Source organism: Pituophis catenifer, unplaced genomic scaffold (assembly GCF_029215685.1).
Source record: "Pituophis catenifer annectens isolate HBS135680 unplaced genomic scaffold, rPitCat1.0.hap2 SCAF_2, whole genome shotgun sequence".
Classification (NCBI taxonomy): Eukaryota; Metazoa; Chordata; class Lepidosauria; order Squamata; family Colubridae; genus Pituophis; species Pituophis catenifer.
In genome coordinates, this window is record NW_027256882.1 from 230017120 (window position 1) to 230033159 (window position 16040).

At 39.3% G+C, this 16040-nt stretch overlaps 1 protein-coding gene across 1 annotated transcript in view; it reads right to left on the reverse strand.

Moving 5' to 3' along the window:
• LOC139311228 (guanine nucleotide-binding protein G(q) subunit alpha) overlaps positions 1-15280 on the reverse strand; it is a 111285-nt gene extending 96005 nt beyond the window's left edge. Inside the window, exon 1 of the mRNA XM_070935621.1 lies at positions 15145-15280. Within this exon, the coding sequence (XP_070791722.1) occupies positions 15145-15280 (136 nt within the window). The remainder of the gene's footprint in view (positions 1-15144) is intronic.
• Positions 15281-16040: the final 760 nt, after the last annotated feature.

The window sequence follows — 16040 nt, forward strand, 5'->3', positions numbered from 1 at the left end:
CCATATTTCCAATGAAAAAGATTCTCAGTAATACATTTTCCTTTCTAACATATAATGGCAAGATATTACATGGAACATTTTTTACAATTTCACATATAAATTCGACAACACTTTGTGATTTCTTCCCTCAAACCTACATAGCTACATAGAATATAGGTGGAGATGGGAACCATATGCAGTAAAGTCATGAATTTCAGTGTTCTGATTTGGTTTATATGCTGGTCCACATCAACTTTTAGCAGCCACGTAAATAGAATATCTTTGGACCGATTTCTGATTTAGCAGATTTCAAAAGCAAATGTGTCATTAAATATTACCAAACAAATTAATGCTCCATTAAAAAGCTATTCTTCGGTAAAGAGTCAAAAAGGAGGCACACTCCAGTAGGCATGTTTAGTAACTTATCATGGTTTCCAGGAGTTAGTAAGCCTCAGCTTTCTGTTTTCTGTTGCACTTCCTTTTGTATGTCCTGCCAAGCAAAGCTTTTTCAAGCGTGGATCAAAGTGGAATCTTTCCTGTTTGAGCACTTAGACCAATCCCACTGTTTTAAATCAAGCAACTACAGTATGTTACAGTTCGTCATCTGACACCACCCGCTGTGCTGCTGTGAAAACAATGATCTCTGCTTCCTATTCTGTAGATGAAAAATCTTCAAAACCATGGCATCAATTTAAATTTCTGGATGTCACTTGCTGTTTCATTTTTGTGGATTCTTAGCTGATAGGATAATAATTTCTTTTACAGCAAAATCTTCAAACTGTAACTATAAACTAATCCACTGTTTACAGGGTAGAACTGCAAATCAGCACAAAGGAAGCAAAATAAAGTAACATGCTAAAACATAACAATCTAAATATAACAAACAGTAGAATAATACTAATACTAATTTTTTAAAAGCTTGCCAAGCTATTCCACCTCTTTTACATGGATAATATGAAGCTGAAAGGAAAATACCATGTGAAATAGACACCATTAGTATATACAGCCAAAATACTGCAATGGATTTAGGATTGGGCAAATGTGCTATCCTTACCATCAACGTGTGTGTGTGTGTGTGTGTGTGTGTGTGAGAGAGAGAGAGAGAGAGAGAGAGAGAGAGAGAGAGAAAGAGAGAGAGAGAGAGAGAGAGAGAGAGAGAGAGACGGAAAATGGAAGGAATCAAAATAGCTCAATGGAAATAATATCAAGAGTTTGGATGAAGATGATTACCTCAAACACTTGGGCATTCTTCAAGCTGACAAGATCAAGCACACTGAAGTCAAGAAGAAAATTGATCATGAGAGGGAAGATGATCTTAAAATCCAAACTCAGTGGTGGAAATACCACCAAGGAATGAACACTGGGTAAGAGTTGTGGTGGCGCAGTGGTTAGAATGCAGTACTGCAGGTTACTTCTGCTGACTGCCGACTGCCGACTGCCAGCAGTTCAAGTCTCACCCGCTCAAGGTCAGTCTTCCATTCTTCCACAAAATGAGGACCCAGACTGTTGGGAGCAATATGCTGACTCTGTAAACTGCTTAGAGAGGGCTGTAAAGCACTGGGAAGTGGTATTAGATATACAGCTGGAATTGTGAACTGGACTCGAGCAGAACTAAAAGCCCTGGATAGGAAGACCAGAAAAATAATGACAATAAATCATGCCCTTCATCCACACAGCAACAATGATATACCAGTACTCTATTTACCAAGGAGCACAGGTGGGTGTGGAATGTTCCAAGTATACCAGGCAGTTGAAGAAGAAAAAAGGGAATTGGAAGAATAACTGAAGGACACTGAAGAAGATTTATGAAAACTAGAGAGACCAAATTGGCCCATAAGTAAGATCAAATGAGGAATAGAAAAGAGATATGGCAAAGTACATTAAAAAATCAAAAACAAAAACTTAGAGGCAAAGCAGATAACAAGACTTGGCAATAGTTAAAAGCAGGAAAGTTGAAGAGAGAAGCAGAGAGGCTAATTCTGGCTGCACAATACCAAGCTTTGAGAACAAATGCATACAAAGCCAGAATTGAAAAGACAGCAACAGACCACAAATGCTGACTCTGCAAAGAAGTTCAAGAAACAGTGGATCACCTGGTTAGCTGCTGCAAGAAGATCACACAAACTGATTACAAACAATGTCATAACAAAGTAGTAATAATGGTGCACTGGAAAATCTTAAAGAAATATCATTTGTCTCCAAGCAAGAACAGGTAGATCACAAAATAGATAAAGTAATAGAACATGAAGAAGCAAAGATGCTCTGGGGCTTCAGAATTAAAACAGACAAGCACCTGCCACATAACACCCCAGACTTAATAACATAAAGTCTGGATAGTGGACATGGCAGTGCCTGGAGACAGCAGAACAAAATCACAAAACGCAAAGACCTGCAAATAGAAGTAGAACAACTGTAGCAAAAGAAAGCAAAGATAGTACCAATAGTAATACTGAAGGTGCCTTGGATGCAATCCCAAAACACCTGAAGCACCATAAACATTAACAAAATCACCATCAATTAATTACGCATCTTTAGGCATCTTTACTTGGAGCAATCTGCAATCAACATCATCAAGCAATAACTGTCTACCACAAGTCTTTGGGAGACACTCAATTAAGGGGGTAAAATGCCAAATCCAACCTAAACATCTGGCTCACTGTGGGATCAATCACAATAAGCATAAAAATGTGATAGGATAATCAATCAAGAAGTTAATGCATAATAGGAATTATAGTATACTTCATCTTTAAAAATGTATGATAAAATAAATTCAGTAATGGCCACAATACAGAAACTAATTTTATAACAAATTATTAATAAAATATTAACACATTAATATTTTTTCTACAAATGCAACCCCCCTCCTCCCAAATGATATATTAATTCCAAAGTCTGTGAAAGATACACCAGCCTAAACTTCTTTCAAGACATCTAAAAATGAAATAAAGCATTATTTTTTCTTCCTCCTGATCCAATAGGACCTGGCAGGACTTGAATACAAAAATGCCCTCGTTGCTGAATATACATAAACTTTCTTATTTGACTTCAACTGATCTTCAATTACCTGCTCTGTTAACACCATGTATCATAAGATATAATTTCATTAAAGACAAACCTAAATTGTATAGAAGTATTGCCTTTATCAAATAAGAATATTCTTGGTTCATGAAAACTATATTATTTTATACTGACTATTCCCAACCCCCACCCCAAAAATGATTGCATCTTTGCAAGGTTTAATATTTACTTTAACATTGGCCTTATAGTTTAATGCAGGAGTTTAATCTTAATAGTTTAATCTTGGCAACTTCAAAACTCATGGACTTCAATTCTCAGAATTCTGGCTGAGGAATTTTGGGTGTTGAAATACACAAGTTGAAGTCCTCAATGGTGCATACTATAACCAAAAATCTCTCCCTAATATCATCTATATCAGGGATGTCAAACTCAAGGCCCGCGGGCCACATCTGGCCCCCTGGTGCTTAGATCTGGCCTGTGGGGCCACCCTGGAAACAGTAAAGGACGCAGTGCCTCTGCCAGCAAAAACAGAGCTCAGGTTACACAGGCGGCCCTCCTGAGATCCATTTTCACTGGCAGAGGGTTGCAGGAGGCTGTCGCAGCTAATAATGGAGCTCAGGAGCCTGTTTTCACTGGCAGAGTGCTCAAGCCACCACAGGAGCCCCCAACATGAGTGACGTCAAGCTGGCCATGTCTATCCTGGCCATGCCCAACCTGGCCCCTCTGAGGTCAAACACAACCCTGATGTGGCCCTCAATGAACTGAAGTTTGACACCCTTGATCTATAGTCTTTCTTGGTACAAATACAGTATACAGTAGATTCTTTCTTTTGTGTACACTAACTTATAGTAATTAATAGTAACATTTTTTGTCACTTTGAGTCACTCTTGACTCCTGATGACGCCTGGACATGTCCCTAGAGAGGTTTTTTGACAAGATTTTCGGAAGTGGTTTGCCACTACTTTCTTCCCAGTCTGAGCAAGAATGACTGATCCACAGACACCGAGCTGGCTTATGTCAACTAGCTCTAGAAACTAGAACTCATGATCTTTTAGTTTCTAGCCTTTGGCCTTAACACTACTGGTGCTTCAAAACATTAACTTATTGGTGTATTATTGCCAGGCATATATATGAATGCTCTCAGTTGTAGAAATAAATTTCTACAGCCAATGTAGTTTCCAGGCATTCTTTCCAAATATGATCCTTGCCAGATGTAATACTCAACACCCATGACCTAATCGGGTATTATGCATTTTGAACTCCAATACAAGGAATCATGCAGTTGAGGATTTTATGCTGTTTTAAATTTAACTAGATTAGGTGCATGTAAAAAAGTTTGCCACTTCATATAACATGCAAAATATGGAAGAGTGATGGAAATAAAATGAAACTCAGTTAAACTAAGGACTGCTGTATTTATTTATGCAGATATATGAGACAAGAGAAAGGAAATGGAACAATACAAAAGGTTTAGCTGAGAAACACTAGACAACGATGAAACGTCAACACACATTGCCTTGTTACTGACTCAGTTTTATCAACACAAAATAGTTTAAGAGGAAATGTTACTGATACATAGTATAACTCTAAGGGTTTTTGAATGAACAATGTAATCCTTTACAGTGAATTTGTATCCCAAGATTACACAGAACCATAATATTTATGGAAAAATCATTGGAAATAATGAACATTACCTAAGTTATTTATTGACTGTAAAAGTAGGAATGCGATCTGTAGATCCTAATAAGATTCTTCATGAGATTTTTTATCAACTATTTGGGGAAAATTGATACATCTTTACTGAAATCCTAAGGGCGTGGATGCACATCTTTCAGTCTTACTAGCACATTAAAAATACCTTTTTCTTTTAGTAAGTCTTTAAAAAACATAAACACTCATAGTCAACATGTATTTTCAGATGCATATTGTAAAAAACAGGGATTTATGATAAAGCTCCCAGTAACCAACAATGTAATGTGTAAACTGTGAACTTGTAAAGCTTTTTTTAAAGAGTTCCCCTCGCACATATGTGCTAGTCGTTCCTGACTCTAGGGGGCAGTGCTCCCTAGAGTCTCCGTTTCAAAGTCGAAGAGCCAGTGCTGTCCGAAGACGTCTCCGTGGTCATGTGGCCAGCATGACTAAACACCAAAGGCGCAAGGAACGCTGTTACCTTCCCACCAAAGGTGGTCCCTAGTTTTCTACATGCATTTTTTATCTGGTTTTGAACTGTTAGGTTGGCAGAAGCTGGGACAAGTAACGGGAGCTCACCCCATTACGCAGCACTAGGGATTCAAACTGCTGAACTTTTCTACTGTAATTCTTTCCAAACAATTTCCAAAATGCAGCCAAGTTCCAAGTGATTTTCTGATCATCACTGATCTTGAGTAGGCTAGTTCTAAAATCTCTATTTTTTTTCTAACACCAATTAATCTTTATACACAACTAAATATCTATTGCTTCTTCAACTTTCAGCCCATTCTGTATCTACATTTATACTTTTCCCATCCTACTCTGACATACATGTAGAATTCACTTTGGATTGTGTTCCAAGTCAGTGGACAATTATTACTTTCTTATTCTTTGTGTGTGTGTGTGTGTGTGTGTATGACAGTGTGACTAGATTAGTGGACCAAGGGATTGCTATGGATGTAGTGTACTTAAGACTTCAGTAAGGCATTTGATAAAGTAAGTGATAACCTCCTTGATATAAAACTTAAATAATATGGGATGGATTATGTCAGTATCAGATGAATTCAGCTGGCTGAACAACTGTAGCCAATACATAGTTCTTAATGAGTCTATGTCCACAGCGAGGGAGGTAAGCAGTGAATATCACAGAAAGGTTCTATCTTGGGTTCAATACTCTTCAGCATTAAATATTTAAATAAGAGAATACAAAAGATGCTCATACAATCTGTGGATTACACAAAGCTAGGGAGATTTGTAACATCCCAGAATCTTGGTTCAAGATTCAAGTCTTGATAGACGAACACTGAGCTCTATCTAATATAATGTTCAATATATTATACATGCTGGCCACGTAAGGTTCTGCACTTCAGGCAGGAAAAAACAGACATATAGGTACAAACTAAATGGTACATGACTTAGCAGTAATGCTTGTGAAAACATTATGGGAGTCTTGGTGGACTTGAACCAGAAATATGCTGCACTGTGAAAAGAGCCAATGCAGTTTAAGGCTGTATCAATAGAGATATAAGGCCCAAGGAAGCGACAGTATTGCATTATGTTACACAGGTCAGATCACACCTAGAATAATGTTCTCAGTTCTCACTGCCACATTACAAAAAGGACATTGAGAAAGTGATTAATAGTTGGGAGAGGAGAGCAACAAGAATGGCAAGAGGCTTGGAGACTAAATCCTACAAAAATTTAGAAGAACCTAAGAACAAAAGGCTAAAGGGAGACAAGGTAGCAGTCTTCCAATACATGGAGGGGTGACACAGGGAAGAAGGTGTAGATTTATTCTCCAGAGTACCTAAGATTAAGGTAAGAACCAAATGCTGGAATATGGCCAGAGAGAGAGATTGAAAATTAAAATTAGAATAGACTTCCTGACTATGGGAACTATTGAGCAGTAAAATAGTCTGCTTTCTGAAGTTGTGGGAGCAACACCACTAAAGGTGACGATTGAACAGCCATTTGTTCAGAATGATACAACATGAGGATTCCTGCACTGGGCAAAGGGTGGCTCTCAGGGTGACCTTCAAAGTCCTTTCCAATTCTATGATGCTATGAACTGTTAACTCAGGCCAAATTCATATGGATTATTTGTTATATGTGAGGAGGAAGAGCACAGAAAAAAAGCTAGCTGTAGCACATACGAGGGAAGCAAAATATTCGGCAGGACAGGCAGAGTTTGAGATACCGGAAATATAAAAGTTAGAAGTAGTGATGGTGGGATAAGGCCCAGAATGGAAATGCAGAGATGAAGAGGGGAAAGGTGTCATCAAATAAAGACAAAATGCATGGTGAGCAGAATTTTGATAAGGCACAGATCATCCAACATGGACAAATGCACAATGAAAAATTAAACAGCAGCAGTGAAAACATCAGAAGATAGGTTTCAGTGAAGGGAAATAGCTTGAGGGATAACATTACTGTCTGTGACTGTTTAATAGGGGGTGGAAGGGAGTAAGAAGGGGCAGCTTTAGAGGAAAATAGGAGATGGGATCCAAGGAGTTCAGGTAATAGTGAGTGATAATGAATGGGAATAACCGAGAGGGTGAATGTGTGCTGTAATGTTTGAAACAGGCATCTTACTGTAAGGAGTTTTAAGCAATCAGGTAAAATATTGCCTCTTTGGAGACCTCGCATTGGCTGGGAGGAGTCAAAGAAAGCTAAATTGACATAAGTTTATCAAGAACAAATAAATTAAAAAACAATAATGCTAAAGAATTTACATAGTAATTTTACATTTTTAACTATGACATCTTTTCACTTTTAAGATGATGGAACATAACATGCTGAAATAAGTCAAATGTAGGGCAAGGAATGGCAGAAGCTGGTGGTGGAGTGACAAGATGGAGCAGCCTAGTATCCCTGTGTGGCCACAACTCCAATCCCCCTTTGAAGTGCCACTGAGCCCCAAGTACTGACCGCTAGTTGAGAAGGTCCCTATGCATAGGCCCTTAGCAATAAATCACAGCTGGTGATGAGAACAGCACAAAATATCATGGGCTGTCCCCTGACCTCACTAGGCGAAATCGCTAGGACTCGATGTCTTAGCAGGGTGTGGAAAATCCTTAGGGACGATTCACACCCTGGTCAGCACTTCTTTACTCTCCTACCACTGGGCAGGAGATACAGAAGCATAGCCAGTTGAATGAACAGGCTGAAAAATAGCTTCTACCCGTGGGCTGTCAGACTTCTGAATGCAACATAACACTGTAACTACTTAGTATGATAGACTTGCAGGGCCAGCACAACGTGCAACATGTCTACACTGGTGTAATATAATATTACATATATTATATGCACATATATGTATAAAGGATTGTGTATCCGTTAGTATGATCTATTGGGTTAGGGTTTTTTCTTCTTCTTTCACTTATGAGTCATTGAGATGTATTTTGTGTTGTGGTGGGATACACTAAGGGAGGCTCATCCAATCTCATTGTAGACATGTTGTGCATTGACAATAAAGGTTTGAATTGAATTGATCTTTCATGCCTGACATTAACTGAGCTAACTAAAAGAGCCTCGGTGGTGCAGAGGACTAACGTGCTGTTAAGTGCTAGCACTTAGCTGCCAGCTGCCTGCAATTAGTGCAAGTTCGAATCTCACCAGGCTCAAGGTTAACTCAGCCTTCCATCCTTTCGAGGTAGGTAAATTGAGGACCCGGATTGTGGGGGCAATAAGCCAGCTTTGTATAGAACAACACTTCTTGGGGGGGGGGGCGAAAGCCCTAATAAGCAGGTATATACATAAAAAGTATGCAGGCTATTGCTATAATGCATTGTAAGCCGTCCTGAGTCTACGGAGAAGGGCGGCATATAAATTGGACTAATAAATAAATAAATAATAAAAAAATAACTAATTTTTAAAAGATTTTATTAGGCAAAAAAATCATGTATGCATGCATGTATGTATTATTCTTAATGCAGTTTTCCCTGGATATTTAAATTAGGGTTCACTTCTACTGCAAATAATCCACTATGTGTTTTGTACTTAAAGAATTCAACTAAATCAAATCAAATGTCCCTTTAATCCAATATGGAGTTCCTTATAGGGACCAACCAAATATTTCTACAACCCTTCAATCAAAATATAAAAGCATTGGATAATAACACAGGAAATATAACCTGATATTATATTATTTATTCAACAGTTAATCTGTCTAATGCAAAAAAAGTTAAAAGAAATTAAGGCGATATCTTTGTTTGCAAATGAATAATTGTTTTTTCTCTTACTGAGATCTATAATGTATACTTTAACGTGTATAGATACTTTAACGTATTGTAATTAGAATATATTTATTATAAGAGTAACTATTTACTAGTTATTACTAGCCCTGGAAGATATTGCTCTAAGTGTCTACTCAGACCATTTTAAAGAAGAAAATACTAAGATTATTGTAATATCATCTGATCACTAGATTGTATGTCAGGACTTGTATCAATATAAAGAAGTGTTGCAAAGTAATTTATGTATTTTTTTAAATTAACATTCTATTATTTGGTGGAATCAAAAAATGTTGTAAATACTTACTGTTATTTCCTAAGTGCCATAAAATTAAAAAAATGAAACCGAATATTCTAGGTCTAATGTTGATTTTATTTCATTGTTTGGTAGTTCTTACTTGATTATTTGGTAATACAGGACAGGGTATTTTTGTTGTTTTATCATAGTTTTTACAGGTAGTCCTCTACTTACAACAGTTCATTTACTGACCATTCAAAGTTACAATGGCAATGTAAAAAGTGATTGATGACTGTTTTTCACACTTACAACCATTGTAGCATCTCCATGGTCATGTGATCAAAATTGAGATACTTGGCAACTGACTCTTATTTATGATGGTGCAGTCCTGGGGTCATGTGATTACCTTTTGTGACCTTCTTCCAAGCAAAGTCAATGGGGAAGCTAGATTAATTTAACCACGTTACTTACTTACTAAATGTAGTGATTTATTGAACAATTGTGGCAACCAAGATTATAAAAGGGGCAAAATTCATTTAACAACTGACTCACTTAGCAATTGAAATTTTGGCCCAATTGTAGTTGTAAGTTGAGGAGTACTTGTCTTTACAAAAAGTGAGACTCTCAGAGCATGGTTTTATGGATCATTCATGCAGACAGGGCCAATTTGTTCCTTTTCTTAATAAAGGAGAAGAGTTCTGTATTTCTCCAGTTCCTGCAATTAGTTATGCCATAAAATTTTTCCATTTTCCAAATGAATTTCAACAATGCAATCCTGAAACAGGGATGTACCTACAAACAGCTCAGGAATATGCCCAACGTAAAAAAAATCACCATAAACAAAATTGGAATAGCAGCAATAAATACATTAGTTGCAGAACAGCTGTCTCCTTTGCTGAACAAGGTGATGTAGCCTTTTCAAATTGCTGTATTAGCAAGGAATTTTAGAAATTGTAGTCTATATATCTGGGGCTCAAGAGGTTGGAAGAAGCTGATTTACAGACAGAGCTTTTGAAACAAGCCATTAGCTTGGTTCCTGAAGGCTGGCTCATTATTCTATTATTTGGGAAGGTGTCAAAGTGGAATTATGAAGTCAATAATGAAGGGCAAATATCTATTTGTAAACCAAAAGTTATGGAACTGGAAGATGTAGATATCTTCTAAATTGACGATATGAGTTACCAGAATGAATGGAGTCAATAAATCAAAGAATTTCGTCGAGAAATCTTTTTTATTTTCATCAATATAAAAAGTATCCTGAAATCGTCCAATAATCCAATGGCAAAAGGCTGCATTAATATAGTGTACAACAACGTTTTTTTCTGATTGGAATACTAGTAAAAGATTTCTGTAACTCGAGTCTAACTATATATTAACAAAAGCACTTTGATTTATATTCCTCTCCATAGTGCTTTACAGCACTGAGTAGTTTACGGTGTCAGCATATTTCCTCCAACAATCTGGGATTTCATTTTACCAACCTCAGAAGGACAAAAGGCTAACTCAACCTTGAGTCAGTCAGGATCGAACTCCTGGCTGTGGGCAGAATTAGCTTTCAATATCGTATTTTAACCACTGCACCCCCATGGTTTTGAACTGACATGTTTCATCCAGAAATGTTACAACCGGAAATGTAAAGAAATTAAACAAGTTATTTATTTCATTTGTAGGGCCTAATTTTTTGTTTTGCACAATAAAATACTTGATATCCTACAAAATTAGGTTTGATGGCAGCTGTCTGAAACTTAAATTTAACTTTTAAAACCCTTGAAGTTAGGACTTGACTATCCAAGAATCTGACTGTTGCTTTCTTCTTCTAATATTATTAATGTTATTACAGTATCTCATCTGATTTTTAAAAAATTTCTAAAAGATTTTCCAAATACTCACTGAACCCATTTGTCCAGAGCTTTTCTCTTATGTTGTTCTCCAAGTACAAAATGTACTTCATCCAGGAATCTCTTAGTGGTAAGACATGCCACTAATGTTCCTTTTAAATAATATTTAAATTCTAGTGTTCTAATATCAAAGTTTTATTTCAAATTATTTATACAATGGTTTGGCAAATGGTTTGTTCTTGGCAAAAAGGTTCCAAAATATTAATAAACTAATTATTCAGATTATAGGATTTATATAATGCATTTTAAATGGGGCCCTAATGGTGCTTTTCACATTAAGGATCTACACCAGTTCAGCTTCAACAAAGATCTATTACTGTACAAGCTGTTCTCAGACCATCATTCTTGGATTCTTAATATTTCAGTTGCGAGTCTGCAGACTGCTGTCATCTCTGAAACATTAGCCACATTTTTCTATTTATTTTGTCCTGAATTTCAAGCTGACTTTTCTTATGTTTTTGTATACTGGAAGATTTGCATATTACTTTGCAAACTCTATTTGGCTTAATAAAGGCCAAAGGCCATTCCCCTTATCATGGATTGCTTTTTAAAAAAATAATAAAAAACATACAGTTCAATAGCTTTTACTTTCAATGATCAGATGCTTTCAAGAAACTGGGTACATATTTTATAAAAACTTCATTTCAAGGTATGGTTCCATGTATATAAAATCTGTTGGGTGCAGTACCAGACTTTGGCTTATGTAAAAAAACTTAAAGCAGACTTTGCTTGTATTCAGAGATGAGAGACTACCAGGAAATCCCAGGGCTATAGGCTAATCTGGGGAGTAAAAATAATTCAAGATGACAATACAGTGCAACATAACTTCCATACTATTGTTAAGGAAAAAAACCATGGATGTGTTCACATAACATCATGAGTAGAACCTGACTAAATAAAATCATTATTTTTTTAACAATGAAGAGTATAATAGACTCAATAAAACGGTTTTCCTTTCTTTTTATGATCTATATTCCTTCTGAATGTGGATCACAATATAAATAGCATTTTTTTAAAGTGCTGTTTCAACTCCCCACTTTACTTTATAGTTCTGCTATTGCTTGATAGCTCCCCATCCAATTAATGGACTAGGTTTGATCCCACTTAGCTTGTTAAGACTGCCCAGGGTCAGTTAGGTGCTACCATTTAGCTTCAGTAAGTTGAACGAGAAAATAAATATTGGAAACAAATGATAAACATACCTTTATTAAATGATAACTGGAATATAGTGAATAAAATCCATGTCAAATGCAGCAGATAAATAACATTAAGGAAAGGGTAATTTTGGCTTACTCTCCAATCCTAGAACATCTACTTGGAGTTGAGGGAAGCCTTTTTTAATTTCTGCAAAGTTGTTCTCAGATTAACATGTCTAAAATCATTCTGACACACAGGCCAAAAACAGAGTGAATATTGTATGTTCTGTTTTAAATCCAGCAGGCCAAAATGTTTTCAGATGTTTGAAGAAACCCTCAAGAAAAAATTCAAATTTTCTGTTCCTCACAAAAAATCTTAGAGATTTCTGAGTTTTTAAAGGAGCCCATTACAGTTCTAAATTTACTTGCAACTTATTGAATGTCAACTCCATTTTTGTAACTACCAGTTTGCTGACAACAGTCTTAATCTACCAACCTTTGGAAAGCTTAATTGGAAAGCTCTATACACACATAACTGAAATGCTCATAGGAAGGTTGGTGCGTTTGAACAGTGCATTTGTCAGCTTTTAGAAAAAACCCGAAGAAAACTAATATACTATAAGAATTTGGCTCCATGCATCCGTTTTAAGACCCATTCCTAGTGGCAACTGATATATTTCTAAATGAGGCACACTATTATAGAGTCAAGTTTTTAACTAGCATAGCAATATGGATATTATTCTAAAGAACAAAACTCCTTATGTTCACAATGAAAACAAAAAATCTATTTATATATCAAATCATCTGAGTTTATTAATAATAAAAAACAGACACTCAGAGACATCTGATTTTGTTATAAGACATCCTTGACATATACATATACATATACATATACATATACATATATATATGGTATGGGTTAATTCCTCAGCTATGGGTAAACATTAAGACTCATAAGGAAGTTAACGAGTTTCCAAATGGACTTTCTACACATCCCCTTTTTCTCGAATCTGAAATTGTACCTAAAGACTATATTTTTAATAAATCTACAACCAAAGAACAAATTATCTGATAATATTGATCTGCATTCCTGAACTTGGCATCCTTCAGACATGTTGGGATTGTAATGTCCAAAATCCACAGGCATTCAACAAATTTTGAGAGTTGTAGTATCATCACAACTGAAGGCATCAGCTCTGAGAAGGCTGGTGTGGACTGGTAAAGAGTAGACCAGTAACTTGCCCCAAAGGTGTTATATTCTTTCTGGATCTTCTTGTGACAATACAAGAATACAACTTCTTTATTTCAAGTCTGCTTGCTCTTGACAAGACTGAGCCAATGGAGCCCAAAGAGCAAAGATCCTTTTCTTTGCACTATTCTTTTTCTATACATAACAATATGAACTACACAGCAGAACTTACATAAGAAAAGACATTTATGTTGCTGAGCAGCTCCTGAATACACAATCTGTTTTCTCCGTATCCACCATTTTTAATTTTTCTTAATGGAAAACGTCCCTAAGACTGAAGAATCATTTCTGGGTACAAAACAGAGGCAAGCTTCAATAAAGCCACAAGCTCTTTGTGAGGTTCACACATGGCAGTCAGTTTTATAACACCACGCCTTCCAAGCAAACAGTGCTGCAGACATTTTTTTGCAAGCCATTACTCCTAGTCACAGCCTCCCCCTTTGAATTAATTACGATGCCACAGCATGACATACATACCCTCACCAAATGGACAATGTATTTCTATCTCCCATGTGTCTTTAATTTAGGAGGTGGCTTGAATCCCCAAATGGCAACAGCTCCACATGTTCCTATTCTCACACCTATCTAGCTCACCAATTATAGGTGTTCCTGATCCAAAACCTTCATCTTTCTGTACCAATAAAAGATTCCCTGTTCACAGCCAGCCTCTGGCAGACTGTGGGTCTGGATCCAGACCCTTGCTTGCCTTCCACCTAACCTGTGTTCAGATCCTGCTGCCTTTCAAGAAAAGCCACAGCTCCAGGGCAGAGGAAGGAAGGACTCCAGCCTTCCTGAGGTGGGAGCATATACTCAGAATCCTGCAGCCTGAAATCCTGTCCCCATGAATCCTAGAAGGCAGCTCCTTCAGTCCAGCTCATTATTTCGGGTCAGGCTTGCCAAAGGCGGGTTGGGGGTTGTGTTTTTCCCTCCTTCCTCTGTTCGCATTCCCACAACAGGCGTTTGCCGCCCATCTCTGCCTGAAGCTCGGCATCTTGCTCTATTTCTCCTCTCTCCCTTTTCACCCAACCTCGCCTCTTTCTCTCCATTTTCGGGAAGGCGTCCACTCCACACGAAACCACCCACAGCAAGCACAAGCAGCCATTCGACTCGTTGCAGACACGCTGCTTGCTAGGAAAGGCGAGAGGAGACGGCGGGCAAACGCCAGGAGAGGAAAAGGGCCAAGGAGGCTAAGGCAAGGCATCCCAGCATCTACACAACTCGCTCCTACGCCCAAGATAACGCATCTCGTTATGGATGGAGATGGCACAATCCCATTGCAAAAATAAAAATAGGGGGGAAAAAATCAAAGAAGCGGCAAGGGGTTGCAATTCTCCCCTTACGGTCCCTCATCAGCCTGCCATTTGAACACACCTTTCACGCCAATAGACCCAAGTTCTGATTTCCTACAGCAGCAGCTGGCTTGGCTGCAACCACAATGTGCACAATTGCACGGGAATAAATCCAAATACCATACGGCAATTATCCTTGTGAGAGCTCTCGTGTGCACACACACACACACACACCAGCACACCCAGGATCACCCCTTTTTTCTAGGGCTCCTAAACTCCTCCGGCGCATTTATGCCGTCCCCCTCTTTCGTCTGGGACGAAGCAAGATTGGCATGGGGGGGGGAGGAAGGGAAAGTGGGGGGGGGGGTAAAGCAGCTTCCCAAAATGGGGTGACGGCGCCGGGGGCTAAGTCTTACCCAGCAGCAGCAGCTTGAGTTCTCGGCGGGCGTCCCGCTTGTCTCGGCGGAGCTGCCTCTCGATCTCATCGTTGATCCGCCTGGCTTCCTTGGCTTCCTCGCTCAGGCAGCACGCCATGATGGACTCCAGAGTCATTCTTCCGAGCTGGTTCAGGCGCAGCCCCCCCCACCCCCCGAAAACACGCAGACCCCGAGCCACAAAGCCGCGAGCGCCAGAAAGCCCTCCCGCTCCTCAGTCGGAGCGCCCCTCCCGTCGGCAGGCGCGGGCAAAGGCAAGGCGAGCCCCGGGGAGAACTCTGGCTGCTAACACGCGGAGACGCCCGGGCACCTCCGCGACGTGCCCCCCGCCCCGGGCAGGTATCCCCCACCTACAATCCCCCCAAGCCTGCCTTTGGAAACCCTGGCCGCTTCCGAGTCCTCGTCTCCCTTCAATCCTGCGCCAAACCGCGGAGAAACATCCGCCCAGGCAGAAGCAGCAGCAGCAGCAGCAAGCGCGCCGCCCGGCAGAAAGCAAAAAGCGTCCTGCTTGCAAACAACCCCGCTTTCCTACCCCTCCCTCTATTCCTGCGCTGCCGCCGCCTCTCGGCTTCCCCTCCCGACCCTCTGGCAAACCGCGCGGCTCTTCCCTTCTCCGCCTGGAAGCCCTAACGGCTGCGCCCGAAGCCGCCCTCCGCTCCGAGCCCGTCCATTTCCTTCGCTTTCTCCCCGCTTCCCCCCCGCTGCCTTTTCCCAAACGCGGCGGCCCCCAAGCGTCCCGCGCAGGAGACACGGCTTCTGCCCTGATCCCGACAAACCCTCCGGACTGCTTCTTGGAAAGTCAACTTCCCTCGCTAGGGAGCCTGAGGGCGAAGAGAGAGGGAGGGGGAGAGAGAAAGAAAGAGAGAGGGGGAAAAAAA